The sequence below is a fragment of the Corapipo altera genome, unplaced genomic scaffold (assembly GCF_003945725.1).
Source record: "Corapipo altera isolate COAL_440 unplaced genomic scaffold, ASM394572v1 55, whole genome shotgun sequence".
Taxonomy (NCBI): Eukaryota; Metazoa; Chordata; class Aves; order Passeriformes; family Pipridae; genus Corapipo; species Corapipo altera.
Window position 1 is genome coordinate 8,715,097 of NW_020884882.1, and position 26,407 is coordinate 8,741,503.

Here is a 26,407-nt window from a genome sequence, read left to right on the forward strand (position 1 = left end):
GGCCGAACCACTGCGGGCGGGCGGGGGGAACCGGCCCCGCGCCCCCGGGAGCGGCGCCGGCCCCCGGCGCGGGCTCGGCCGGTGGCAGCGCCCGGGGACAGCGCTCGGGGACAGCGCCGGGGAGCGACCCTTCGCACCGTCGCGGTCCCGCCCGCCCCGCGCCTGCCTCCCGGCGTGCCCCGCACTGGGGTAAAGGTCGCGGAGCCGAGGGGCGGCACTGGCTCGGCGGGGACGCAGCGCCCCGGCCCCGGTCCCGGCCGCGCTTCTCACCCGGTCCCGTGTCCTCGCCCACCGCCGCCATGGCGGAGCAGCCGCAGCCCATCAGCCCCCTGAAGAACTTCTTCGCCGGCGGCTTCGGGGGTGTCTGTCTGGTGTTCGTGGGGCACCCGCTGGACACCATCAAGGTGAGACGGCGCGGGGCCGGGGGCTGGACGGTGCTCGGTGTTGTGCGGGGCGGCCTCAGGCGGACTACAGCTCCCGGCAGGCACCGCGCGGGAGCGGCGCGGGGACTGCGGCGGGACTACAGCTCCCGGCAGGCACCGCGGGGCCGCGCTTTATGTGCGCGCCGCGGGAGGCGAGGCTGGACGCACCTATCGCGGCAGGCCGCCCCCTGGCGGCGCGGAGGCCGCGGGATCCTCTCAGTCCCCTCAGGTTTATAGTGAAAAATCGGGAAAAGAGCGTCGTGTTCCCGCCACTGGAAGGGGTTGGGAGCGGGGATGCTTCCGCCGGCCCTGTGCTGCGGCGGGGCTCAGCACCCCTGGGCCAGGGGGAGGCCGGGAGTGACCCTGTGGGGGGCACAACTCAGATTCAGAAGGAGCTGGGTTTGTCATCCTAATGTCATCCCAGCAATTAATTAGTTCAATACATTAACTATTCAATACATTAAAATTCAATCTCTTCTCTTCTGTAAAGAGCTAAAACGATGTCAGTCTCTCTGTTGACACCTTCAAGGCCAGTCACAAAACATACTCTGTAATGGTCAGAGGTGTTCTCCAAATCAAAGTTTAGACAGTAATATTTAATAAAGTAACGTTTTCCTCTCCCTCTCACTAGGTCAGACTGCAAACCCAGCCTAAGCCACAGCCTGGCCAGCCCCCACTCTATTCTGGGACCTTTGACTGCTTCAGAAAGACTCTTGTTGGAGAGGTACTGTGACACCTGCCAGAAATATCAGTTGTTCCTGTATGTCTCAGGAATGGAGTTGTGTGGGAGTGTTTCCCCCCAGACACCATACAGTTCTTGGGTTATCAGTTGAATTGACTCTAATTAAAACTTTTTAAGCAGATTACAAAACTTGGGGAATGCTTAGCATCCATGTGGCCCAGGTACATGTCTCTTTGTTTTGCTAAGAAATGTTTTTGATTCAAAATAGCATGATATTAGTATCTGAGAGTATAGGCTGGAGTGAATGTTGGCAGTTGTTTTTTGGCCTTATTGTGTTTGGTGGAGTCTTGCTGTCTTTGTTATTTGGAGTCATCTCTGAAAATCCTGAAATAGCTAATGACTTTTGTGTGTACAAGTAGTACTTTTATTTTCTTCTATAAAGTGTTATGTCATCTATAAGAAGGCAGAGGATCATTAATTAATAGATTTTTTTTCTCTTTTTCTTTTTTTGAGAGCAGAGGATCAAATAAAGAAGTTTTGTCAGTCTTCTTCAGAAGGTGGACAGTGGTTTTCACTCCTAAATCATGTATATTATGTGATTGAACTGCTCTGTTTTGTTTTTAGAAGGGCACACAGCCTTGATTGAAAGTTTTTAAGTGACACAGAGCCCAGTTTTCTGTTTTGTAAGTTTTCCTTGCAGCTATTTACCTGTTGGTAGCTATTTGGAAACAATGGCTGTGCCTGAAGTCTAATTTCTAACCGCTGGATCTCGTTAGGTAACTCTCTGTTAAATGAAAGATCTGCCTCATATCTGAAATCTACTTTCATTGTGGTATTAACAGGTTGTTATATAACCAAAGTAAATCTTGCTTCCCTGGTCTCTCCCACAAAGGAGTGGAATGCTGTGCCAGCTCTGAATCCCTGGCAGTTTTTAACACCCCTGCTGCAGCACAGACGTCAGAGCTGAGCCATAATAATAGCCTTGTGATGGGAAGTTCAAAAGCAGTGCTGCTTCTCCACTCCTACTCAATACTCATCCATTTCTATAATGAAAACTATTAAACCTCTCTGCCACGGTCTTTTCCTTCCCGTTGCTCATGGGGAGGTTGAGCAGCAGTGGCTGGTCTCTGCCAGCCAGGTGCAATTTCATTGCAGAGCCAGTTGTGCCTGTACAAACTCAGCACCAGTTTATTGGGGCAGTGGGAAGAAAGGGGTGCACAGACCAGCAAATATTTAATTTGGGCATCTTGCCGAAATTAAGGCAAGTAGAGGAAGTGTCTAGGAAGATAACTCTACTTTTTATTAGAAAAAGTTCGGTTCAAAGGCAAGAGAAATGAAATAAATGCAACTGCTGGGGTCTCCATTAGGATTTTTTCATGTGTGTAGTCTATGAAGGGGAACATGAGGAATGTGTAAAACTTCAGAAATACAATGTGTGGTGAAAAACTTTTGACTTAGAGTAGGAAGGAAAAAATAATTTGCTCTTGAACCCATTCCAAACTGAATTCACATGGGGAGTGAAGGAATTCAGGCTGCTCTCCCTGGCTCTCCCTTTAGTTTGAGAGTGAATTCAATTCAGCATTTTCAGGTTCACTATTGGGATTTGACAACTTACCAGTAAAACACAGGTGTATTTTTGTATGTAGCTGAGAGACAAAGTGTCCTCTCTTGACATAATCTATTAGGACTTTTATTCAGGTGGCTTTTAACTTCACTTCCTCATACTTGAGATGTATGTACAGGGTGATGGGTGTTGCCATAGAAGGGCATCAGTGGTACTAGTGTTTCCCAGGAAGGATAATTTCCCTCTGCAGCAGGCCCTGAGCCTCAGTAAGCATGTATAACTGCAAATAAACAATAGACACCATTATCCCTCTGATCAGTTTGACTGATCCTATCCTGGATTGTCGCCTTCCACTTCTCAACAAGTTGAACTGTGTGCAAAGTTTATGCAAAACCAAGTAATTCTTGTGATAATGTTTCTTGCAGGGAATCCGAGGCTTATACAGAGGAATGGCAGCTCCTATTGTCGGAGTGACACCCATGTTTGCTGTGTGCTTCTTTGGATTTGGCTTGGGAAAAAGACTCCAACAGAGAAAACCCGATGACGTTTTGACGTGAGTTCCTGAGTTAATCAGGCACTTGGGAAAGGCATCCTGAGGCTGTGGCTGTATTGTCGCACGTTGAGTTGTGGTGTGAATTTGTCTCCTCTCCTAGGTTATAAATATAGTTCTAGAAAATAAAAAACTCATGTTTTAATGCTTCTGGAAGCGTGGGATTGATAACACAGGCTAAAAACAGACAGTGTGTGGGCAGGTGCGATGCAATTCCCTTTCTACGCAAGAAGGAGCCATTAAGGAACAATTCTGTTTTAGATGAGTAAAGTGAGAGTTATATAATTATTGCCTGCCAACAGTCTTGCTATTAACAGAAACTATGGGAGAAATAACTTCATGGTCAAGCATTCTTGACAACATTCACAGCCCTGAATCTCTTTTCCCTATTGGTTGTGGCTCTTGCTGTGTCCCTCCATTAGGATATAAGAACAACCATAGAAGTATTTTACTATTATTTCTGAAAAGAGGTGTTTATGAGCAGCCCTCCTCCCAGGCATGTCTAACCTTCTGGAAAAGCAATGGGAAGCTAAGAAAATTTCGTGTGGCTTTCTACAAGCCAACTTGGGCATGAAGAAAACCCCCTCACCCATGACATACTCCCATAATGTCTTTGCCAAGCTGTGATTTACGGCTCTACAGGAACTGGGCTGTAGCTTAGCAACATTTTATTCCATTATTTATTTGCTAGGTAGGAGCTCTATCAGAAAGCAGGAGTCCATTGTGTGGAGCCAGGCGTGGTGGGGTGGGCAGGGGTGGTTTGGTTTCTGTTGGAGCTTTGCCTGCACAGGAGCTGCCCAGGGGGTGTGAGCACACCTGGGTCAAGCCAACACAGAGCAAGCTCCCTCTGCTCTGGATGGCTGGAGGGAAGCAGTGCTGAGGTGCTGGGGCACTGCTCACTTACCCTCTGTTTTACCACAGTGATGTCCTCATCAAGGAAAGGCTGAAGGATAAGGCCAGGGAAATAGTCAGGAGTGGACAATACAAGGAAACAAATGGGCCATGGGCTGATTTCCAGCAGCCTGATCACCTCAGTGCCTTATGTTTTATACACATGATACCAAAGGGAAGTTTTAAGGAGCAAGCTGGGGAAGGGCAGCATAGTTTTTTGAGTCTTTATGTAGAATTCCTCTGAAGTAGAGCAGTGGGAGAGAACGAATAAATAGAGGATGGAACTGTCACTGAGCCCAACTGTGCTGCACTGTGGGTGCAGATCCTTAGTGCTGTGGTTCTGGGTCTAGAGGCAGGCAAGATGGTCATCGTTCACCCATGCTGATTTTAAAAGGAAGTTGTGGAAGGAAGAAGGAGAGGACAGACTCATCGGGTTCCCATCTTTTCTGGGGCTGAATAATCCCAAGGTGAGATAGAAAACTCAAAGCTCATTTGTAGCAGGGGGTGCACATGGAGTGGTGAGGGAGGTCTGAATGGTCTGGAAGATCTAATGAGAATTTAGGAGTCTTTACTCTTAAATGAGTAAGAATTGGAATAGAATGCCATCTCTTGGACAAGTGGAGTGAAACGAGAGGTGTGGAATTCAGTTACAATGAGATGTTAGGTCATCTTACGAGGGGAGGTAGCAGGAGGTTGGATGTAAAAATAAGTTTGTGATGGAGAAACTCAGCCTGTTTAAGGGATTTCTAGCATGGATACTTTGCCACATGAAAGCAGGTGCAGAATGTGTGGGATAATGGCAGGTTGATAGGACAGACTCGACGATGGCAGAGGCTGAAGGACTGAGGGAGTGAGAGAATGAAAGCTTACAGAAAGGAGGCTCCTGGCTGTGTGGAATCTGGGGTCACTGAGAAGAGTATAGGAGACTGGAGGAGGAAGAGACTGTTGGGAATAAAAATGAATGGGGAATGCTGTAGCAAAAAATGCAAGTAGAAGGAATATTAGCACATACGGTGGAAGAGCTGAGTTGTGGTTGCTGTGGGAACCAGAGCTTTGAATCCTAGAGATCTTAAATGTTTAGCTCTAATTATGCATTGATGAGGCACTTCTGCACTGATCAAAAGCAGAGGATGTGTTTCAAGTTCCACTGCCAAGTTCATGTGGCATAGCATAATCTGATGATGCAGGGCTTTTTCTGCCCTTCGTTTCCTGTGTACTGTGTTGTGTTAGGGTCTTTTCTGTTTCCTCGAGGCAGATATCCTCAGCTGTTTGCTGCTGGCATGTTGTCAGGAGTGTTCACTACAGTAATCATGGCTCCAGGAGAGAGAATCAAGTGCCTTTTACAGGTAAGGCATTGGATGGTGGTGATGGGAATTTAATTTTAGAGGTCTTGTCTTTCCATGCAAGGAATTTCTTCGGTTATTGCATTTACTCTGTTCTGTTTTTTGGCAGGACTGAGACAACTGTCACTTAGTGCATCTGTGTCACGAAGAAGCATTAAACAAACTCACTGTGACAGTTTAAGTACATATTCATTGCTCTATTCATTTTACAGAGCACTCTATTCATTTTACATAGCCTTATGCTATGGGGCGCTTTATGAGGCATCGGTGGATGCCTCAGTCCACTGCAAAGTATGGAAAAGTCCAGTTTTTCTGAATTAAACTTTTTCTAAAAAAAGTGCAAACCTTCTAGATCATGAGACTCTTTCTGGTGTAAAGATTTTCTGTTACTTTGACGGTTCCCAATACATAGCTAAGGAATGCATTTCAAGACAGTGTTCTGACGTTTGGGTGGCTGTTAGCTCTGCACCTCCTCCAGGGTTTTTAAAGTATTGTTGGAAAATGTAAACCTGAACAAGTGAAATGCCATCTTTAGCAGATGTGGGAAGCTTTGCTTATTTCAAAATATGCTGAACTCTGTTAATATGGTGATGAGTGGTCACATGTTAGTTCTGACAGACAGGATATTATCATGGAAGCTTTTACACACATACAAATTGTTTGAATTTCCCTGAACTATTTGAAGAGTACTTTTTGTCAGCATTTACAGTGCAGAAAAATGAGAGAGAATCTATTCTCTGCATGGAACAGTAAACATATCCTCAACTTGAATGTGAAAGAGCTGCTTGAGGAAGTGAGGCAGAGGTTTCATAGGCAGGAGTGCCTGTGGAACGAGTATGTGCTCCTTCCTTGCTGGAAACATGCATATGGCTTTCTAACTCTAGGTGGATGATTGTGCATCAGCCAGAAACCTTCACTAGTCAGAAACTATCACTTTAATCCTTCAGATCCAGGCAGCTACAGGTGAAACTAAGTACAGTGGCTCTCTGGACTGTGCCAAGCAGCTGTACCGCGAGGCCGGGATCCGTGGGGTGTACAAGGGGACGGTGCTCACCCTCATGAGAGGTAACAGAGAACTGTTCAGATCCCTTCTGGGGGGGACTGTAGGATAAGAAGTCTGACACGATATGGTAGATCTCACCATCCCTTTAGCCAGCTGGAAGGGCCATGTCACCCCTTTTTTCTCTTTTTGTTTTTTGTTTTTTTTTTGCAGTCTGCAGAGCTACTCCAATGTCTCAAAGGGCCTGAGAAATAAACATGAGATTCTCAGTGAGTGAGGAAGAGATTAGATGACAAGGATCAGAGGGATATAGGAAGTAATTAAGATCTGAGAAGGCAAGAGGAATGAGAGACTTCAGGAGAGGAGCAGAGAGAACAAAGAGAAGAGAAAAACACAGAAGTGGGCTTTTTTTTAATTTTCTTCTTTTTTTTTTTTTCTCCTTGAGAGAAGGATTGTGCCTGTCTGTGACTGTTGCTATGTAATGCTGGCTGCTTTAAAAGATGTGATGGCAGCAGTTATGCTTTCTGCCCGCTTAAGTCTGGGTTATTTTGGACTAGGATGTCACGACCTCTCTCTCAAATACAACAACAACAAAGTAATTGTACCAGACCCTGAATCCTTTATGTATTTCAGTAATTCCTCCTTTGAAAAGCTGAAATTTCTGTATTTTGTTGTCTTAGTTTAGGAATTTGTTCTATCCTCTGCTTCTCACAGAAGTGTAGCAGCCTGCAGTGTAACTCTGGCAGTGTCCCTAGCCAAAGGCTGGTTCTCCAGTTTAGGCATGAGCTAAGAATGGGCTGTGGGAGTAACTTTAAAAAACCCAGAACAAGACCCATCAACTGCAAAAAAACAATCCTAAAATAGAACCATTGGGACTAATAGTGTGCAAAACTCTTGAAAACTCTGATATACTGTGCAGTAATTAGGACAGTTTAGAGCTGTTTCATCATTAGTCTAATGACCAGCAGACAGGTTACAGCCTGGCTTGAAAGGCTGCTGACATAAAAGATGTTTTCCCAGTTCTTGCCTTGAGCACCTGCTCTCCCTGGGAAAGTTCAGACTCCTCTCTCTAGGGCAGCAGAAGATTTTATTTTGTTTGTAGAAGAGGTTCAGAAAAGGAATCTGGATGTACTTAGTGGTGTTGCTGGGCTGGCATGGGGCTGCTGTGCCTCCGGGCTTCGTTTGGTTTCCCACTCCTCACAGCCTTTGTTGTTTACCCACCAGACGTCCCGGCCAGTGGAATGTACTTCATGACGTACGAGTGGCTGAAGAACATTCTGACCCCTGAGGGAAAGAGGTCAGTGAAATCTCACAGTCATCACTTTCTGGACTTCCCAGACTCTGCTGATTAATCTCCCCAGTTACGAAGACACTTAGAGCAGTATCATCAAAACAAATTAAAAAAAAAAAAAAGGTTGCTTGCCTTCTGAGTGAAGCTGCTTTGGTCTGGGGTTAACTGATGATTAAAATAATATTCTGAGTTCTCTCAGATTCTAGTTTGGATCTTATTGGCCAAGTAAGGAGTACTTAAAGTATGTCTTCTTACTTTCAACCCTGTATATGCACAAAATGCTGGGGGGCTTTCTTGGATTTTGGGGGTTTTTTTGTTTGTTGGTTGGTTGGTTTTGGGGGTTTTTTTCCCCCCACAGCATCTGTGTGTGTGCTGAATGAAAAGATTTGAACCTTTAGGGTGGAATTGGTCCATTTTGCCCACGGGACTCTAATAGTTAGAAATGTTGCTCAGATACTGCACTCTGTCTGCAGCATTGTGCTGCCTTCTGGCTGTCAGCCAGGCTGCCTTTTTGATTGTCACCTTAGTCAAAACACATGAGTTTGACTTTTTTCCCTTCACCATTTTTTAATTTTTTTTTTTCACTCTTCCCTCCCGCCCCACCCCGATCCTGCCGCAGTGTGAGTGACCTCAGTGTGCCGAGGATCCTCTTTGCTGGGGGCCTGGCTGGCATCTTCAACTGGGCAGTTGCCATTCCACCAGACGTGCTGAAATCCCGTTTCCAGACTGGTAAGTTCCATGCCAGGATGTCATGGCCACACTCAGTGTGGTGCTCCAGGGAATGGAGGGCAATGCTGGAAGAGTCCGTCTAGGAAGTAGCATGTCCAAGCGCTGCTTGAGACAAGTTCATGAAAAACCCAAGTGTGTTCCCAGCTTTTTACTTGGTTTCCTCACAAATTTTTGGCAAATCAGGCTGCACTTCTCGATTTCTGCCTCCCTGATATATAATGATCCTGATTTGAGGTACCTGATTTGAAACCTAAGCATAGAACGCATAATAACAGAAGGGAGGTTTTGTTACAAATGTAATTCTCTGGGAGGTTTTGTTATTTCACATCAGATATGGTTGTATAAATTGTAGCCTGTGCTATCTGCAGCTTGTAGTAACAGGGTGTGGCTTGTTGGGAACATTGTTTTTCGACTGGCAGCTCTGCTCTTTAATGTCTGTGTCCTAATTACAGTGAGGACCGCCCCAGGCCTTGCACTTCAGCAAGATTTGACAGATTTTTCGTTGGTTTCTCTGAGAATCCTGTCAATGAATAGTTTTGTTAAGGCTCCTCATAGTCTCTGTGGGCTCATCTCTCCCCTGGACAGTGACCATTTCTACTGAGTCACAAGTCATGATAATCTAGTGCAGGAAACTTAACAACTACTTCTGTGAGCAATGGCTGCTGTGCTGATCTGCTGCTGCACCAAGAGCTGAGAGTGAAACACATCCCAGCGCTGATCCTTGTTCCACTGAGCCAGTCCCCAGTGCTGCTGTGTGGATGATGTGGGTTCATGGTGGTTCTGTTTTACTGGGTTGGTTTGTGGAGTACCTGTTCAGAGGGCTGGCAGAGGCAGTACTTCCCCGAGCAGTGTGAGGAGAAGGAAGAAATTGTTCTTTGAGCAGAGTAATTTTTTAAAAACACCTCAGCAAATCTGTGTAATATCAACATTAAAGCAACCTGTACTTTTCACTTGAAGTCTGTTGCTGTCCTTAGCTGGGACATGTAATAGGATAATTTTCTGTTTCTTATCAACCAGCTTCATCAGTTTTATATCTGACATTCCTATCATCTAACTGCAGCTCTTGGAAGAGCTGTGATCAGCAGTGCAAGTAACAGCTCAGACTTCCAGCCCTGAGAAAAGTTATTCTCCTTTCTTTCCTCCCCCAATGACTTGATGATGTAAATTCTTTGGTGATGGTAAGCACCTATCTCCTGTTTACTGAGCCTTTACTGAGCTGTCTTGTTTGTTTGTTTGCTGTAACAGTATGAACAGTATGAACCTGTTGAAAATCCTGGGCTGTTACAGTGGGCACATCCTTCAGCCCTTGTGACTGCCACACATCTTGGCTAATGTGTTGTGCATCCCTTTCAGCTCCTGCAGGAAAATACCCAAATGGCTTTAGAGATGTGCTGAGGGAGCTTATCAGAGAGGAAGGAGTTGCATCTCTGTATAAGGGCTTCACAGCTGTGATGATCAGAGCATTTCCTGCTAACGCGGTGAGTACATTGTCATTCTGGGTGGGTTTGGGGGACTCGGCCACTCACAGTGAATGTTTGCCTCCTGTAAAGGACATGACTGGCTGTTTACTCTTTTGTCATTTCAGTGAGGTTCTTGTCACTGCAGGTACTTTTGGCTGTTGGTGTCCAGGTTCTAAAAATATACTTTAGTCTAGGAGGAAAAACAAGTAAACCTTTCTCTAAAGCTTTACATGAAACCCTTTGTTGACTTTCTCTGACAGTTTTTCTCTACTGATTTTACATCCATCTGTAGAAAATGCAGTAAGTTTGGACTGGCTTTCCCTTCAGTAAATAATGAGCCTACTGGAGTCAAAGTTCTGCCTTTGTGTAGAGGGATATAGTAGAATTCTTGCCTCTGGTACAAGATTTTTTTTGTATCCTTCCTCCTTCTGTGTCAGCCACATCAGGTGTTCATAGTGCTGCATTTCAAAAACCTTGTTTGGAATAGATTTTTAGAATCCTTATTTGTTCTGTTCTCTTTTCTAGGCATGTTTCCTTGGTTTTGAAGTCGCTATGAAGTTTCTTAACTGGATTGCACCCAATCTATGAAGACTAGAAAGTCTGGAAATGAGAGAGGAGAAGGAAGAGAGTGCAAGTCTGCCTCAAAGGAATAAATGAATGATCACTTTACATTTCAGGAATGATTGTTTGCCTAATACCTTTTTGCCTTCCTCACATTCTTTAGGTGGTGCTATGTGCCATTCAGAAATGCAAGCTGTAGCTCTGAAACAGAGTTGGTGAGGAGTTAGAGGTGATAGACCATCTTCTGAGCCAATGTACCACGGCAGTAACACTGACAACAGGCAGCTGTCACTGTCACACACGCTACCTTAAGTACTTCCTCATGGAAGAAGGGGACACATATAAAATGTAATTCTTTATTTACTGAAGAAAAATGTAGCTATTAACACTGAAAAACTTCCTTAAAATAATTGTTTGGCAGCAGGTACTTAACTCTCAGGGCATATGTCAGCAGCTGTACATGCTGGTGTCTGCAAGCAATGTCAGCCAGTGTTCTCATCTCCTGTAGTTTTTCACTTGTGGCTGTTTCTCTTTTGACAGTGGTTTTAATCTTCTGTGCATGTACAGCAGCAAACACGGAACTCAGCAGGGGAGGCCAGAGCTACGTTTCAATGGGTTAGGGGGTGTTGCAGGTACCATATCAGGTCTTGCACACTGATCTTTTCTGTGGAACCAGGACACGAAATGCATCATGCTTAACATTTGTACTAAGCTTTACTGAGGCAGCCAGTGGGGAAATGTGTCTGATTAACCTTAACTTTTCTCTGAATTATCTCTGACATGAGGGGGACACATTGAAGGGGTTGCTGAGTCTGCAGTCTTGTCTAACTTTATTCTTTCTCCTGTTCCTTTTTTTTCTCTTAATATTATTAAACATAATCCCATTTTCATTTGAGAAATGACTAATACCAAGAAGCAAAAAACAACTTTTAATTTCTTTTGTTTGTGATGCAGTGTTATTGGAACTCAATAAAGCTAACTGCTGCTTGGCTAGAATGTGTGCTCAGGTTCATTTACTTTTTGCATGGTCATACATGCTTTGCATGTTTTGCAAAGTTTTCCAGTTCTTAATTCTGAGATGTAGTTGGGAAATAAGCTGTGTTGTGCTGACTTTGATTGTTAACCCCTTCCCTTTTAGCTTTTGGATTTCTGACATGAGCCCTGGAAAAAAATGTTCTGCACTTGGTATGTTTGTCATACGAGTCCCGGTAGGTTCTGTGTCGGGGGTGCAAGTTTTTAACTATAAAGCAACACACTAAATAACACAACTTGGAGCAAATAACACATACTTTGTGGAAAGTACTTGGCGTGATCTGTTGGCCTGTACTATGAGGACACAGTTTTCACCTTGGCTTTCCACAGGCAAGGTCAGCCCTGAAAACTTCCCACCCACTTCTGCTGAGAAACCTTGAATGCTGCTTTCCTTCCCAATTCTTTGGAAGGACCAGAAGGGAACCTACCTTCCCCAGAGTCCACATCTTGTGTTTTACAGGGTGGGTGGGGGGTGTGAAATCAATGGGATGACCCCTGATGTGGCAAAATCTCAGCCACTTGGAGCTGTCTCCACATTCTATCTGCTGCCATACCCACCATGGCCCTTCCCCATTCCTCACTGCTCAGGAGTTCAGGAGTGGCTGCTGCTCCTCCTCAGAGTCATTGCTGCTATGGATGAATGAAATACTTAAGGTGTGAACACTGAGCTAATACTGGTTTGGAGAAGTGGTGATTAAAGGGCATGAACCTCTTAAATGGTTTTAATCACAATTTTGGGTTTACTGAAACTAAATCTGAGCTAGTTTCAAGCAGATCAGGTCTGCTTTAGTGGCTCTGTACTGCCTCACCATCAAACACTACCCTGTACTGCTCTGGGGGCTGCTTTGGCCCCTTACTGATGCTGGGACTGTGATACCTAGAAGCAACTTTCAGCTTTAAGAGATGTTATAAAGCTGGATTTTTTTCCTTCTATTTTACTTACATGTTTCAGAAATACTGACACCTCTTGGGAGGACAGATGTGCCTCTTCTTTCTTGTAATTCCAGACACTGATGCTTAAAGCTGCCCATGCCAACTCCTCTGTCAAAGTCATCCTGCTGAGCTCCTAACCTCCCTGGGACCTGGGAAGAGCTGAAGCAGAATCCAGGTTGTAAATGCTGCTCTAGGCTGGTTCCTGAGGCAGGTGCCCAGCAGGTGGCTGTGGGGGCTGCCAGGGCGATGGACAGTCCAGAAGGTCCAAAGGCAAGGTCAGAGGTTAGGAAGGCAGCCCAGCAGCTGCTGCTGGCAGGCCACTGGGTCACTTGAGCCACTTGCAGCTTTCCAAGTTGGGCTGCAAAGGTTTCACCTCTCTTTCATGACAGACAGGCAGCTGGAAGACAGGAGCCTCTCCTCCCCATCTGCCCTGCTGAGGAAGGCTGTGATTCCCCAGGCCTGGTGAGGAGCCGTGCTTTGCGGTTAGTGCTCCCTCCCATGTCAGTTCTATCAGTCTGGAGTGCTGCAGACCATGAAAAACATATAATTCTTGAAGACCAAATCAGGGACTAGTAATGCCCCGAATTCAGCTGCTGCCTCTTGCTTGGTGCCCAGCACTTACGTTGGCTCTGCTGTCACCAGGTGAGCCTCGCTGGTCATGGCCTTAAGAAGTATTTGCTCTGGAAGACTGAAATATTCCCCACACTCTCTAATACTAGTTGTTGCTAGTAACTATAAACTCTCTTCCTTCTTCCAAACTATCCTTTTAAATATTTTTTTTTTTTAATATTTCTGTTCCTTTTCCCAATTTGACTTATGCTAATTATACTCTTCCCCACTCCAAGGTTTTTGCAGAGCTTTGTGTTTTGCATGATATCATTCTGTTGTTTAACATACTTGATTTCATTTGGTACTTTTAGCTAAGTAAAATATGGCAGGAGACAATCAGGGATGAGGGGCTGCTTTCCATCAGCTGCGGCAGGAGAAGAAGAGATTTGTAAAGGCTCATCAGACATATTTGCTTGCTTGTTCAAAACTGAAGCCAAGACACTCTGGAAATGTTTAAAGATCTGCTTATGTCTTTAAAGATTCTGCCATAAAAATTTGCCATTTCTTTGCCCCTGCCATTTCTGTGCATCCTCAGAAAAAGAGAATTTCCTGCACCCTGAGGACTCTTTTGCTTTCAGAAGCCCAGATTTGCATTCAAATGTTATTTTCTAATTTTCCAGATTGTTGTGGGAATTCAAGCAGTCTATTTGCAGTTTAGGGGCACACAGTAAGAGCTGGTACACTAGGTACCAGCAAAGGATACCAATGATATTTGCCTTTATGCTGCTTGTGCTCGTAGCATCTGGTTTTGCGATATCAAAATCAGTGTAGAGTTTCACAATACTTTTGTGCTGTACATCTCCCTATCCCATTCTGTTTCGATGCAAGTGATTTTTTCAGTGGTGATTCAAGGTGCCTGGAAGTATTCCAGAAGTAATTAATGATAGGTAAATCTTCTGTGCTTGCATTTCTCTGTCCGTTGCATGCAAGTGGCTTTTGTGCACACTCAGCATTGCTATAGTGACAGAAAGGTCCTTGGAGTACCCCTGGCAAGTCAGTCTTGATCACATTTGGCTAATTAAAGGCAGCTGCCTGTGGGAGGCACACACAGTACAGACTCTCCAGTTTGGAAAGGACATTGCAAAGTATATCTTACAAATGGTGAGTAATGTGAAGAGGGTGCATTTACTCATATTTCTCACAGGACAAGACATACAGTGTGTCCAGTGAGGACATCAAGCAACATTTAAAATAAAAGTACATTTTGTATCTTGTGTACAATTAAGCTATATAGGTCGTTGCAGCTGAATGCAAAAAACATTATGGAAGAACAGTTTAAGAATGATTGAAAACTGATGGGGCTGCAAAGCCTTGGCACAAGATGTTCCTGAATTGCTGGTTGATGGGAGCTGGTAGAGGGTGCTATGGAAGGCATGAAGAGTGTTTTATTTCTTGTGTTCTTTCTGTAAGCATCTGCTGCTGGACACTGTAGGGTAGAGGAACAGACAGACCTCCAATCTGATCTTTGACAGTTTGACTGGTGTTCTTCTTATGAAATGATGAGCAAGCCCTGACTAATTCTGTGGGGTCTGCACAGAGAAGGACCTTGGTCCTGTACCTTCCCAATAATAATGTACACTAGGACACAGCACCACTTATAGCTTTGCAAGTGCCCAGTTGGCATGTGGTTCAGTTTTCCATTTTATAATGTTCCTGCTATCTGCTGCCTGTTAGGTAAGAGGACTCCTATGTCAATAGCCTGGTTGTGCAGGTGAGAGACCAGCTTTGTGCATAGCCTGAGCAAAGTGACTTTCACCACTGTACAGTTCACAGGATGACAGAGGAATTGAGGCTGGAAGGCCATCTCTGGACATGGTCCAGTCCAGCCCTCCTGCTCAAAGCAGGGCCCACTAGAGCAGGTTGTTCAGGACTGTGTCCAGCTGGGTTTTCAGTATCTCAAAGGACAGAAACTCCTCAGCCTCTTGGACCAATCTGCTCTGGTATGCAACCACCTTCACAGAAAATCAGTTCTCTCTTGTGTCTAAGTGGAATTTCATGTATTTCAGCACCACTGGATCCCTCTGAGAAGAGCCTGGCCTCTGTCTCCTAAACTCCCTCTCGTCAGGTATCTACACACATTGGTAAGATCCTCATGGAGCCTCCTCCAGGCTGAACAATTCCATCTCCCTTGGTCTCCTATTGCAAATGTTCCAGTCCCTTCATCATCTCTGTGGTGGTACACTGGGCTGCTCCAGTATGTCTCTCGTGTACTGGGGAGGCCAGGAGTCCAGAACTGAACTCAGCACTCCAGGTGTGCCCTCACCAGTGGTGAGTGCAGGGAAGGACCATCTCCCCGGCCTGCTGGCAATGCTCTTCCTAAAGCAGCCCAGCAGGCTGGTGGCCTTCTTTGCCACAAGGGCATGTTCATGGCCCATGTTCCTCATGACAACCTGCTTCCAAACACAACGTGTGACCACACTGCTGGCTTGTACAGGTCATGGACTTAAATGCCTGCTGAGTCAGTGGCTCAGAGCCACGTACGCTGTGGCACTGTGCTGCTGTCATCGGGTGTGCTCAGCACCAAAGGGCTTTGACAGCACTGCCCAACTGTCCTGATTGAAAATAGATCCGGCTGCCCTGACAGCTGTGTCCTGGGGACTTTTCCTCCTGACCCGGAGGATGGCAGGGAGACGCCTGCCTTGCAGCCGGGGGCTTCCCAGGAGGGTGGGTGTAGGGATTGCTGGGATTCCTGCCTCTTCTCTGCTCTCCAGGATGCCTTTTGGGTACTCAGATCATGGGTGGCTGTGCTCATTCACAACGTTGCGGGCTCTGTGGCCCCGGGCATGGCTCTGTCTGACCCCATTTTACACCACACTTTGTCTTTTTGCCCAGCAGACCCTGCCCTGAGGAAGCTGCCCAGTGAAGGGGAGGAATGGGCTGCCTGATGCTGGGTCCTTGAAAGGGAAAACTGTTTCTAATTTAGGGAGATTTGTGTATAAAACTGAGGACTTTTTCCATTACCTCAATCTGTTAGAATAGTTCTTCAAGTGTTTCTCAAACCTGGTAAAAATGTAAACGTTAAGTGGACATGGGACAGGATTTTTGCTAACATCTTTTTCTGAATTCAGAGCCTTCAGTTGAAGCTCAGACAGTTCAGTTGAAGCTCAGACAGTTCAGTTGAAGCAGTTTATGATGCACAGGTTCTCCCTAGACATACTAGAAGCCTGGCCATAAAGATCAGTATCAAAGTTACAGCAATACGCCATATATAAACTTCACTTCCCTTTGCAGGTGACAGTTTGAGTGTCGATTTGCGGAAGGACATGACACTGTTGCTAACTTGGCACTGAGAGTGGAAGCCTGAGATGTTTATCCGTGCAATGAGCTGACTTCCCTTCTTCTCTGGGGACCTGAGCTTGGGCTTCTCCCCCAGCGCTGCTGCTGCTCTGGGTCTGACAGAAGTTGCACACAAGCTCTGGATACCTAAGTAAATGTTGAGCTGCCTGGGTATGGATTTCCCAAAGCTGAAAGCATATCCCAGCAGCAATATTTCTCCTTGGTACTATTTCCTAATACCGTTTCCTAATAGTTATTTATTACTGTCAGCTGCTGGCTCCTTCCTTTCGCCACTCATGCCATCAAAATATTCTAAATTATTATTTAGCCTTGAATGTTTGTCCTGACAGAGGAAAGGCAAGGAAACCAATTCTCTGTCCCTTCACATCTTTAATCCCTATGTAGATTTCAGCAGAACCAGCTGAAATGCTGAAAAGGTGTAAAATTACAGCGAGTCCTCCTCCTCCTGGGGCTAAGTCCATGTGATTCAGGAAAGCTCCTGACGCCTGCATAGACAAATCCTAAAAAAATACTTCCCTCTGAAACATAATCCTCTCGCTCATTCCCCGCCCCTCCCTACCCGCTCACCCTTGACTCCCTATCACTCACTGCCAGGCAATTATTTGCTTCGTTTACTGCCTCCTGGCCGGAGCCAAAGTTCAGGATCAGGCAGTCGATGGTAGGAGATCACTCGGTGGAGGGAACTCTCTGTTCTCCCAGCCCGACCACCCATTTCCCATCGGAGCAGGCGTGCTCAGCTGCAAGGCACGGCCAGCTTCTGCAGTGTGCTTGAACCCTGGCTCCTGCCGCAGAGCTGCTCCTGGAGAGGAGCCTGAAGCTGCGGTGGGCAGGAGGCCGGAGCAGAGGCTCCTGCTCTGCCCAGCACCCCGGGAAATGGGCCGGCACCTGCCACTGCTGGGACGGGGAATGTGTGTGGGCAGAGAGCCCTGGGTTTCTTCCCGATCTTTGTCCTTCCCCACAGCCCCGTTGTCTCCAGGTGGAGGAAGCTGGGCTTTCCCAGATCCATATCCGCCCCCCTCCCCACCTCTGTGCAGGAAAAGCTCCGTCGGGACTGTCAAGTTCAGTTTCCCCTGGGCTGGGTGGATCTGTGTCTGCCAGGGGATCACAGATGAGGCAGAGTGACATGTGTGAAATGTCTGTCTCTCCTGAGATGAGCAATTCCTTGTGATGCTAATGAGTTCTCTTACGATAAATTCTTGGGGTTTTCCCCATTTTCTTCCCCGTGGGTCCAGCTCACGGGATGAAGCACTGTTCCTGGCATTTCTCTCATTAATGACTGCAAAACGCAGTGAGCAGCTGTCCTGCTCACCAGTGTGAGCACATCCAGAGATGCCAGAGCTGCCTGTTGGTTTGGGAGACCAGCCCTTCCCTTCCCAAAGACTGGTCTCTACTGACCTCTCCCCTTGCTTCATCCCACTCTCCCATTTTGGGTACAGGGGCAGGTGGTGAAGGTCTGCAGGGAAATGTCCCAAAGGGAACTCGATTGTGAAGCATGGGTCCTCTGCCCCACTCCCTCAGCAATTAGAATTTATTACAGCTAAGGTTACTCTCTCTTGAAAAGATAAAAGCAGGCTGTGTCTCTAGGAATGGACATTGGGCCTCAGACCAAGGGACTCTCAGCCCAAATCTCTGCCCCCAGTGAGGAGAACAGGGGTCACAAAGCACCCAGGTTTACCTCCCCAGGGTGCCACCACCAGCTCTGTCATCCACAGCCACACACTGGGATTTACTAGGCTGGAGGCTGTATCCACACCCAGAGCTCCAGGCTTGGTTTCAACACAGTCACCTCCCAGACACCTTCCTGTGTTTGGCCTCTACAGTATCCAATGGCAGTGAGTGGTACTGTTTAATTATGCACTGCTTTGTTTCAAATTGGCTGAATGATGGTTTCACTGGTACCTCTTAAATCTTGTCTTGTGAAAAATAACGTAAAATTGTTCCACTTCAACTTTCCTGAAATAATTTATAGCTTTCTGGGCCCTTCTCCATTGGGTCCTTTTCCAAGCTGATATGTTGTTTAATCTCTCCTTCTACAAAGCTCCTGTACAATGATCCTCCTTTCCCCTTGTTTTATACCTTTTTCCAATTCCACATACATTTTAAAATGAAAATATAATAGTTTCTATCAGCCATATTGATATTTTCTATTTTATTCTCTATTACTTTCCTCTGGGCACTGGCACTGCTGGTTAATAAAATGGGTATTGATTACAAAATATGCTTAAAAGTTTCTTTATTGAGTAGCTGGCTGATAATCTGTCTTCTGCAGGTCCTTCTATAATTCAATTTGAATAATCTGGGAAAAAACCTCAACTTTTACTATATTCTTTGCTGAAGGTGGTGTACACAATGGGAAAGGAAAGGTTTTTAATTTAATCCACGTAGCCTAACAACATTTACACCATCGATAAACAAGCACTGTTTTGCTGAACAAAAGACCACACGGCCCTTTCTCCATCCTGACTCTGTTGGTAGTGATGGCAAAACTGACAGTGCCCAGCCTGCCTCATTTAGGTTGTCTTCTTGCTTTGTGTCCCTTTTGTTCACACTTCAGCTCACCTGCTAAAGCTTTGCTTTGAATAATGGTAAGATCTTGAAGTGAGGTGTCCATGGAAGATGCTCATCTTGATTTTCATGTCTAATTTTTCTTTCTGACAGAGCTGATAATCACGTTAGTCACATGGCTGTTCTACATTCCCTGAAACAAGATTGCCAGGAACCTTGAAATCTGTGAAATGTTTGCCCACGAGTATTTCCTGAAGGAAGATCTTTGGCAACTGTGTGTCACTTCTGAAATTTGCTACAATTCAACATGGAAGGGGAAGATCTTTCCAAAGTCACTGGTTTCCTGGGATGTCTGTGTTCAGGAGTGTGAATGCATTGCCAAACTCAACTGGGTGACCTGGTGATGCAAATGGGAAATCCAGCTTCCTTAGGTACACACAGGCTTCCAATGGGACATGAAAAATAACTCTGAGATTCATAAACTCTTAGATCCATGGAACATATGGCCAATGTGTCATCACTCAGTGACCCAACGCCCCAGGGCAGCTTTGCCTGAGCTTTGTCTGCATCATTTAGAGGATGAAGGTTCCATGGAGGGGACTTTGTCCACAAGATCTGCCCCAGCCCTTCTGTGCCAAATAACAGAAACCTCTCCTGGTGATGTGGCTGAAGGTCCTTTCTCCATGAGAGTGACCTGGCACCTACCCTGGCTCTTCACAGCCAGCCTGGGCTCATCGTATTTAAACTCAGGTCATAAATTACAGCTCGTGTGGGCAGAGATGTGACCCCCTTGGGATTCAAGGGCAACATCCAGCTCAGGCAGAACATGGTACTTTCTAAGACACCATAAAAGGCTACAAGGGAACAAGGGGGTGACATTTTGGGGAAAAAAGACTAATTTTCACATGTAAGCTTGTTGCACACAGGATGCCAACCCAAGTGCCTCTCAAAATTTTAAATACTTGTGCTCTTGTAAGGTTCTACATTTGACTTTTTCTTATTTTTCTCTGGGATTTCTTTTTTTTTTTATTCTTTATACAATTAATTAATGTAACAGTTGACAAATTTTACGTCTTTTTTGTTTACTTCAAAGTATCTCAAGTATAAAAGCTTTTTCAAGTAAGTAAATAGCACTAGTATGCATTTTGCTACAATATGTAACTACCTTACTGAAAACTGGTGCTCCTGAATTCTCGTATATTAAAAATAATGATCTTTACCACTTGATTTTCATTTTCATAAGATATCAGATTTTCCTATCATATGCCATGAAATTAAACTTAAATTAATTCTAAATATGCTTCCAAAAAAAATCTATTATTAAGAATTTATTTACTATTTAATGTTTTACTTATTCTTGGTGACTCTTTTCTAGCACCTTCTTTGTCCTAAATAATGTTTAAAAGCAACTTATTTTCATAAATAAATAAATAAATAAATAAGTTTCCATTTACTGGAAGCATGGAAGAGTAAACCTCAATGTCTCTTAACTCCTTCCAGTGACTGGAGTATTCATTTCCAAAAGAGTGTTCTCTGAGACTTCATCAGGCTAACAAATACTGCTTCTAAGGTTTGGTCATGATTTTCCTCCTGTTCCAGTAGCTGTTGTCCAATCAATTTCAATATGAATCTAGAGATGAATGAGAAATCTGTTATTCTGTGTATGTCAGAGGTAAAGTATAACCTCATTTCCCTGAGGGCTGTTTGCCTCAGCAGCCTGGGAGCCTGGATTGCTGATACAGTGAGTGCTTGCTCCCTCCTCTACTTTACCTTCTTTATTGGGTCTTTTCCTGTAAAAATATGTACAGCTCAAAATTCCAGCAAAAATTTGACCTTTCCCAGCATACCGGCCTATTTCAAAGTGTATTTTAAACTATTTGCTTTTGACTGTGGGCAGAAGCTGAATCCTGTGCTAGGGATAACTGGGAAAGAAACTGTGTCCTTTAATATGAGACACCGTCACTTCTCATTCGTATATACAGCTTCAGTCTGAAAGCCATTGGTAGAGTGCATGGTTTTCCTTTGCTTGAGCTGCAGAAAACAGCTATTGGAGCAGACCTTTCATATCTGACACTTGATCAAATACTTTTCTGAATTAGGATAACAGATTTTCAGGTTTGTCATTTTTGCCTTCATTGTTTATTTCTTTGATAGTCAAATATCTCAGTTTAAAGGCAACTAATAATTATTTTGGGTTTTTTTAAAGCTTCAGATGTGCTGCTTCGGATGGAGATAATCCCTACAAGGCAGGGAGCTGCCCCACCCCTGAGATGGGTGGCAAAGGACGTCTGCAGCAGACAAGGAGGATCATGAGATTGGCAGGATGCTGAGCACCAGAGCCTGGACCAGCTCCCTCTGCATCCCTCCTGTGCCAGGTTGTGGCCCCACTGCCCCCCAGCCAGCCCCCGACCATGGCCAGGCTCTTGGCTCATGTTTGGCTGCCATCCCTGGCAACTCCTGGCTCTGCTTCCCTGGGAGATTCGCCGGCCCTTGCTGCAGCTGGACAAACTCCCACTGCGGGCACCCAGCACTGGCCCCTGTTTCCATTTTTTTGTATCCTTAAATTTTATTTAACTTCCTCTTTCCTGAACTCATAATGCCCATATTTTTCCACCATGGGAATAGCTCTTCCCAGTTAAACTACCCTTCCTGCAACTTTCCTTCTGAGCACCAGCACTGTCACTGTGCAACCTTCAGACTTGCTAACTCCCAAGAAATCCTCCCATATAACCTTTTGCTTATTCCTCACATTGTCAAATCCTCTATTTTAGCTGCACTTTTGCTACTGCAAGAACATTTTCTATTCTTTTATCCTTTTTTCACTTTCCACCCCTATTGAATCCCTCATTTGCTATGCATTTTTTTTCAGCAGCTAATTATTGGCTTCTCCCTCTGGATTATTCTTTGTGTGTCTGTGAGACTTGGATTTTGATCCCAAGCAACTGGAATACATTTTCCCCTTGTTTAAAGCCTCTCTGTAGGTAAAAACAATTTTGCAAATTGAAAGATGATTTAAATCAGCATTTTTTCTGTAGCAGATTTCTTCCTTTTGAGCTCTGCTTTGATTTCCACAGTATTTTTTCCAAAGTTTGGTAGCAATGTCTTGAGAGAATAGCAGCTTATTGCTTCTGTGATAAACTTTTACCATTTTTATAATTTAATATCCCTGCCACTAAGTGGAAACTTTCCCTGTCAGTCTCTGTGCCTGTTACATAGCCTGGGAAGGAGCAATAACACTTATTCTGTCAGCTCCTAGGACCTCTCAGATTAAACAACTTTGCAATTAAAATGTTTACATATTACAGCCTCCTCCCTCCTTCCTCATTTCAGGCAATTTCATCAATCAACTGTCTTCTTATTGACTGTTTTTTCTGCAGCTCTCTGGCACTGCTGAGGTCCAGGATGTTTCTCCCTGGTCTGGTAAAACACCATTCCTCACTGTCAGTATCCTGAATCTCCTCCCCGCACAGTCCCCGTCCTGGGGTCGGGTGGGTCGACTCATTTTTCTCTGCCCCTTCCAGTCCTTTCTTGTCTTTGCTGTTACAGTTTCATTTCAGCCCAAGGCCAACCAAAACTGCAAGCCTGAAACACCCTTTCCAATGACACATTTGCAATTTTCAGGATTCTTTGACAGCAAATCTTTCGTAGCCCTGTGCTTAGAGTAAACCCTCATTTAGAGTGTAAATGAAGTGAGTTTACTTGAGATACAAAGCTAAACACACAATAAATGGCTAAAATAGCTAAATAGAAGAAAAAAGTCTATTTCTGAGCCAAGCTCCATTTAATGTTGCTTCCTCGAATCTAGTAACCGCCTAAGGATGTTTTCAGATAAAGAGAAATCATCCAGCTTTTGAGGGGGTTAGTGAAGCAATCACAGTCTGACTGGGCTGTCAAACATGCAAAGAAAACCAAGAGCAAACACTGTGCTTCCAGCTCTGATCTGATTTTGGTACTTGCCATGTTGTTTGTAATGGCCATGTTCCTTTGTGTGGGAAATGGCTTGGCAGGAAACACTGCCAGCTGTGGAGTGATGTGGGTAGATTCACTCCTGATCCACTCTGGGATGTACTTCACTGCCAGAAAAAGCTACATTCCCTTCATCTCAGAGAGTTCAAATACTCTGAGGAAAGGAGGAGGTTGAGGGAGACAGGCCTTAATTACATTCTTCTTTCTCGTATGATTAAATATGAACAAAAGAACAACTGCGTTGCATATCCCCTGCACTGAGATCTCTCTGCAAAGGCACAGGCAGAGCCAAACTTTGCTGGCAGTCTTCTCGTTTCATCAACAAGCCTGTGTTCTGCACGTCAAAGATTGTTCAGGATGACAAGAGAAATAAACTCTACAAAATCTGAAGAAGGACCTGACTGAGCTAAGCCAGACAGGGGGCTTGATTAATAATTCAAAATAGTATTTGAACACTAAATGGTCTTTCATGTTCCTCTAAGCCGTGGCATAAATCTAGGCTGAATCTTTTCCAACAGGTTTGCGTTAGCTGTGACTCAGAAAAACCATTCCTTTTTAAAGAGGTGTGAAGAGAGAAAGGAAACAGGTTTTTTCTTTGCGTGTTGCTTCCAGTTTCTTGCTGACTGCACATTAACCTGAAGGAACTGACATCGCTGACATGAGTTTGAAAGGGAATCCCCCCACACAAGTGCAGATAATGTGGAGCATCAGTGTGGGACCAAGTGGCTCTGAGGTGACATCAGAATCTACAATGTGTGGATTTGAGATGCATTCCTGGCTGTCATTTTTCATTTTCTCAGTGTTCTGAAGCAAAAAAGGTCTTCCTCAAGGCAGTTTGCTTTTAAACATAGGGTGAAACGTGGCAGATGAATCCCCTCAACTGGAGGGAGCATGTGGTACTGTGCTGGTCTGTGTGCTCCAAACTCCCTTTGCAGATGTTTCTGGAGAGTTTCTTGCCCAGCTGTGGTGGGGAGGTGTGGAAAAACCACTGACATGTCTCTTTGATATGATGTCAAAATGCTGTCAGAATTTTGGGGACTTTGCTGTCAGAATGACTGCTGATGGACTTGACTGAAGACAGGTTGTAAAGGATGTTGATGGAGAAGATAAGAAATGTGTTTGTTACAGGGAGGAGAAGGAAGACTGAGAAGATCATAGAAAAGCAGAGTGGTGGAAACGATGATCCAGTAAAGTAGCAGAGTTTATTCCGGACAAGAATAAAACAAGACTGCCTGCACAGAAGGCAGAAAAAAAGCTAATGTGGTTGAACCACAGAAAATAGGAGGGATCAGATATGTGTTTCAGCTGGGAAAGGGTATGAAAAGGTTGGATCTTTCCTAGATGTGAAAGGAAAATGTGACTCCCAAGGCTATTGATGCAATTACAAGAGTCATTGAGAGAAAAACAGTAAGAGGTCAGGGGAGGCAGCATCCTTTCAAGGCTAAATGATGCAAAACCGCACATTCTGAGAAAAATTTCCCACAGTTCAGAAATCCTTTGTAAACATAATTAACCACAGCTCTAATTGTAAGAAGAAAGACAGCTAATGTTGTGTGGAAAATGCACACAGAATGGCTGAGAGAGAGTAAAGCCAATGTCAGAAATACAAGGATAGAGCAAAAGCAGGGCTGTAGTTGAAGGTGCAGGGAATGTCTACTTAAAGTCAGATATGTTAGCATCATTGAGACACAGCACTGCAGCAGATGGTAATATTTTCAGAGGCAAAAAGTAATACCAGACCCCCTAGAGCAGGCTCTGTTCTTCTACAAGAATTAGTGTAAGTCTTAAACAAAAAGCAAAGCATTGCTAACACACAAAATCAGGACACAGAGGCTTGTGTTCCAGAGATGCTGTCTCTTCAAGGGCTAATTACAGTAGGCGAGAGGTTTCTTAATACAAGAACAGACAAATCACAAGGAATTTACCTATCTTGTGCAAATTCTTCTGTCCTTTACCATCTTCCTGTTCTCAAATAGCTCTTCAAGTGCTGTGGATAACTGATATCCGTTCATCAAACTTTGAACTCCCTCACCTCACTGGCAGTTACACAGATGGCTCCAGTGAAGTCCCCAGAAGGTGTTTGGTACAGATATCCAAGAACACCATTGTGATAGAGGGTCTGTGGGCTCTTGGGAATGTGCCAGTGTTTTCCTGTGGGTTGGGGCTGGTTGCTGGACTGCCTGCAGACACACAAGTGGGAGGCTCTGTGATCACAGCATTAACACAGGCATTTGCCTATGTAAATTGATTTTTAATCTGCTGCCTACATGATGCTGGGTACTGAATGTGACACAGTGTAATGCAGCACTGGACTACCCTAAAATCCATGTACAAGCTTACCTTCACTCATAGAAGCACTGTGTAACACGAGAAAATGACTTCTGATGTTGTGGGATGTTTGCAGGTCCTGATTATACAAACCAAGGACAGAGGCCTCAGCACTCACTCCCTTCAGCTAATCCCCTCCCACTGACATTGTCTTTCCTGCCATCTTATTTCAACACACTAAACGGTGATGGGAAGCTCCTTTGGGCTGTAGTCTGGTCTCACCACTTGCAAAGAACCACACACACCAGTCACCTTCTCCTGACCCAGACTCCGTTGTCAGTGCAGGGTCCTACGCTCACCAGGCTGTGGTGAGATGAACCTCTGGGCTCCCATGCTCCCCGAGGCCAGGGCTGTCCTGTTTTTCAGGGGGCAGCTGCTCTGAGTCGATTTAATCCGCCGGCGTTGCCCGCCTGATGTCGCCGAGGCAACGCGGTCCCAGGGGAAGTGGGTTGTGTTGCCATAGCAACGCGATGCTCTCGGCTGCTGCCTCCTTCCATTGACGCCATGGAGGGAAAATCTGGGGTTGATGGAAGCACTGGGTCCTACCGAGGATGAAAAGTTGGGGTGACTGAAGGAGCACGGCAAAGACAGACACAAACACCTATTTGTAACTCTAATTATAAGCAGCTTCAATTAAAGGCTCTGGCTGCTACTGCTGCAGCTTTACCAGTGCCCCCACTAATGCACTGCTCTGAATGAAATTATTTATGTCACATTCCTTTATTACTCATTATCACATGTTTTGCTTTATAGTTAAACTATGAATAATCTTAGCAGGACACATCTTAGTGATGCTGTCACTCCTATTCTGGATGTATTGATTCAGCAAGTTCTTTCAACACAGACTCTGACTGTTGAGTATTTTTAAATAACAGAACACTGAAAGGAGAAAGAGGGAAAATATGTGACTGTCCGTAGAAACTGATGACAGCTCCTTTTCCAGAAATGGTGGGAAATATTGATTCACTCTCCTCTGACCTTCACAGAAGAAGTTCAAGGCTGTTTTAGCTCTTTTTCAGCAGGTTTCCTGCTGTTTCAAGGGAAAGATCTATTATTTGCACGTTAGTAGCTTCCACCTGCCAGCAAGGACAAGACCCTTCTATGCCACCTATTTCACCAATTCAAGAGAGAGCTCTTTTAGAGCTTATGAGGTATTGAGGAAAGGCTGGAAAGGAATGAATCACAAAACAATGTCAAGAAATGATGGAGTCCACAAGCCCCTTGGCAACACAGACTCCGTGATG

General features: G+C 45.0%; 2 protein-coding genes and 1 long non-coding RNA gene across 3 annotated transcripts in view; 1 reads left to right on the plus strand and 2 right to left on the minus strand.

The window, feature by feature from the left end:
- Nucleotides 1–382, minus strand: part of ARIH2 (ariadne RBR E3 ubiquitin protein ligase 2) — a 32,838-nt gene extending 32,456 nt beyond the window's left edge. Inside the window, exon 1 of the mRNA XM_027640820.1 lies at nt 271–382. The gene's annotated coding sequence lies outside the window, so the exon portion shown is untranslated. The remainder of the gene's footprint in view (nt 1–270) is intronic.
- Nucleotides 64–11,489, plus strand: SLC25A20 (solute carrier family 25 member 20). The gene is made up of 9 exons (XM_027640823.1): nt 64–404; nt 1,054–1,146; nt 3,094–3,221; nt 5,365–5,455; nt 6,400–6,517; nt 7,677–7,749; nt 8,363–8,472; nt 9,826–9,950; nt 10,458–11,489. The coding sequence occupies exons 1-9, from the start codon at nt 300–302 to the stop codon at nt 10,518–10,520; spliced, it is 906 nt and encodes a 301-aa protein (XP_027496624.1). The 5' UTR covers nt 64–299; the 3' UTR covers nt 10,521–11,489.
- On the minus strand, nt 8,474–25,634 carry LOC113946002. The gene is made up of 5 exons (XR_003527249.1): nt 25,463–25,634; nt 18,924–19,062; nt 17,674–17,817; nt 12,469–12,617; nt 8,474–8,574 (listed from the first exon to the last, which is right to left on the minus strand). It is a non-coding gene; the product is annotated as an uncharacterized LOC113946002 (long non-coding RNA).
- Between the last annotated feature and the right edge of the window lie 773 nt (nt 25,635–26,407).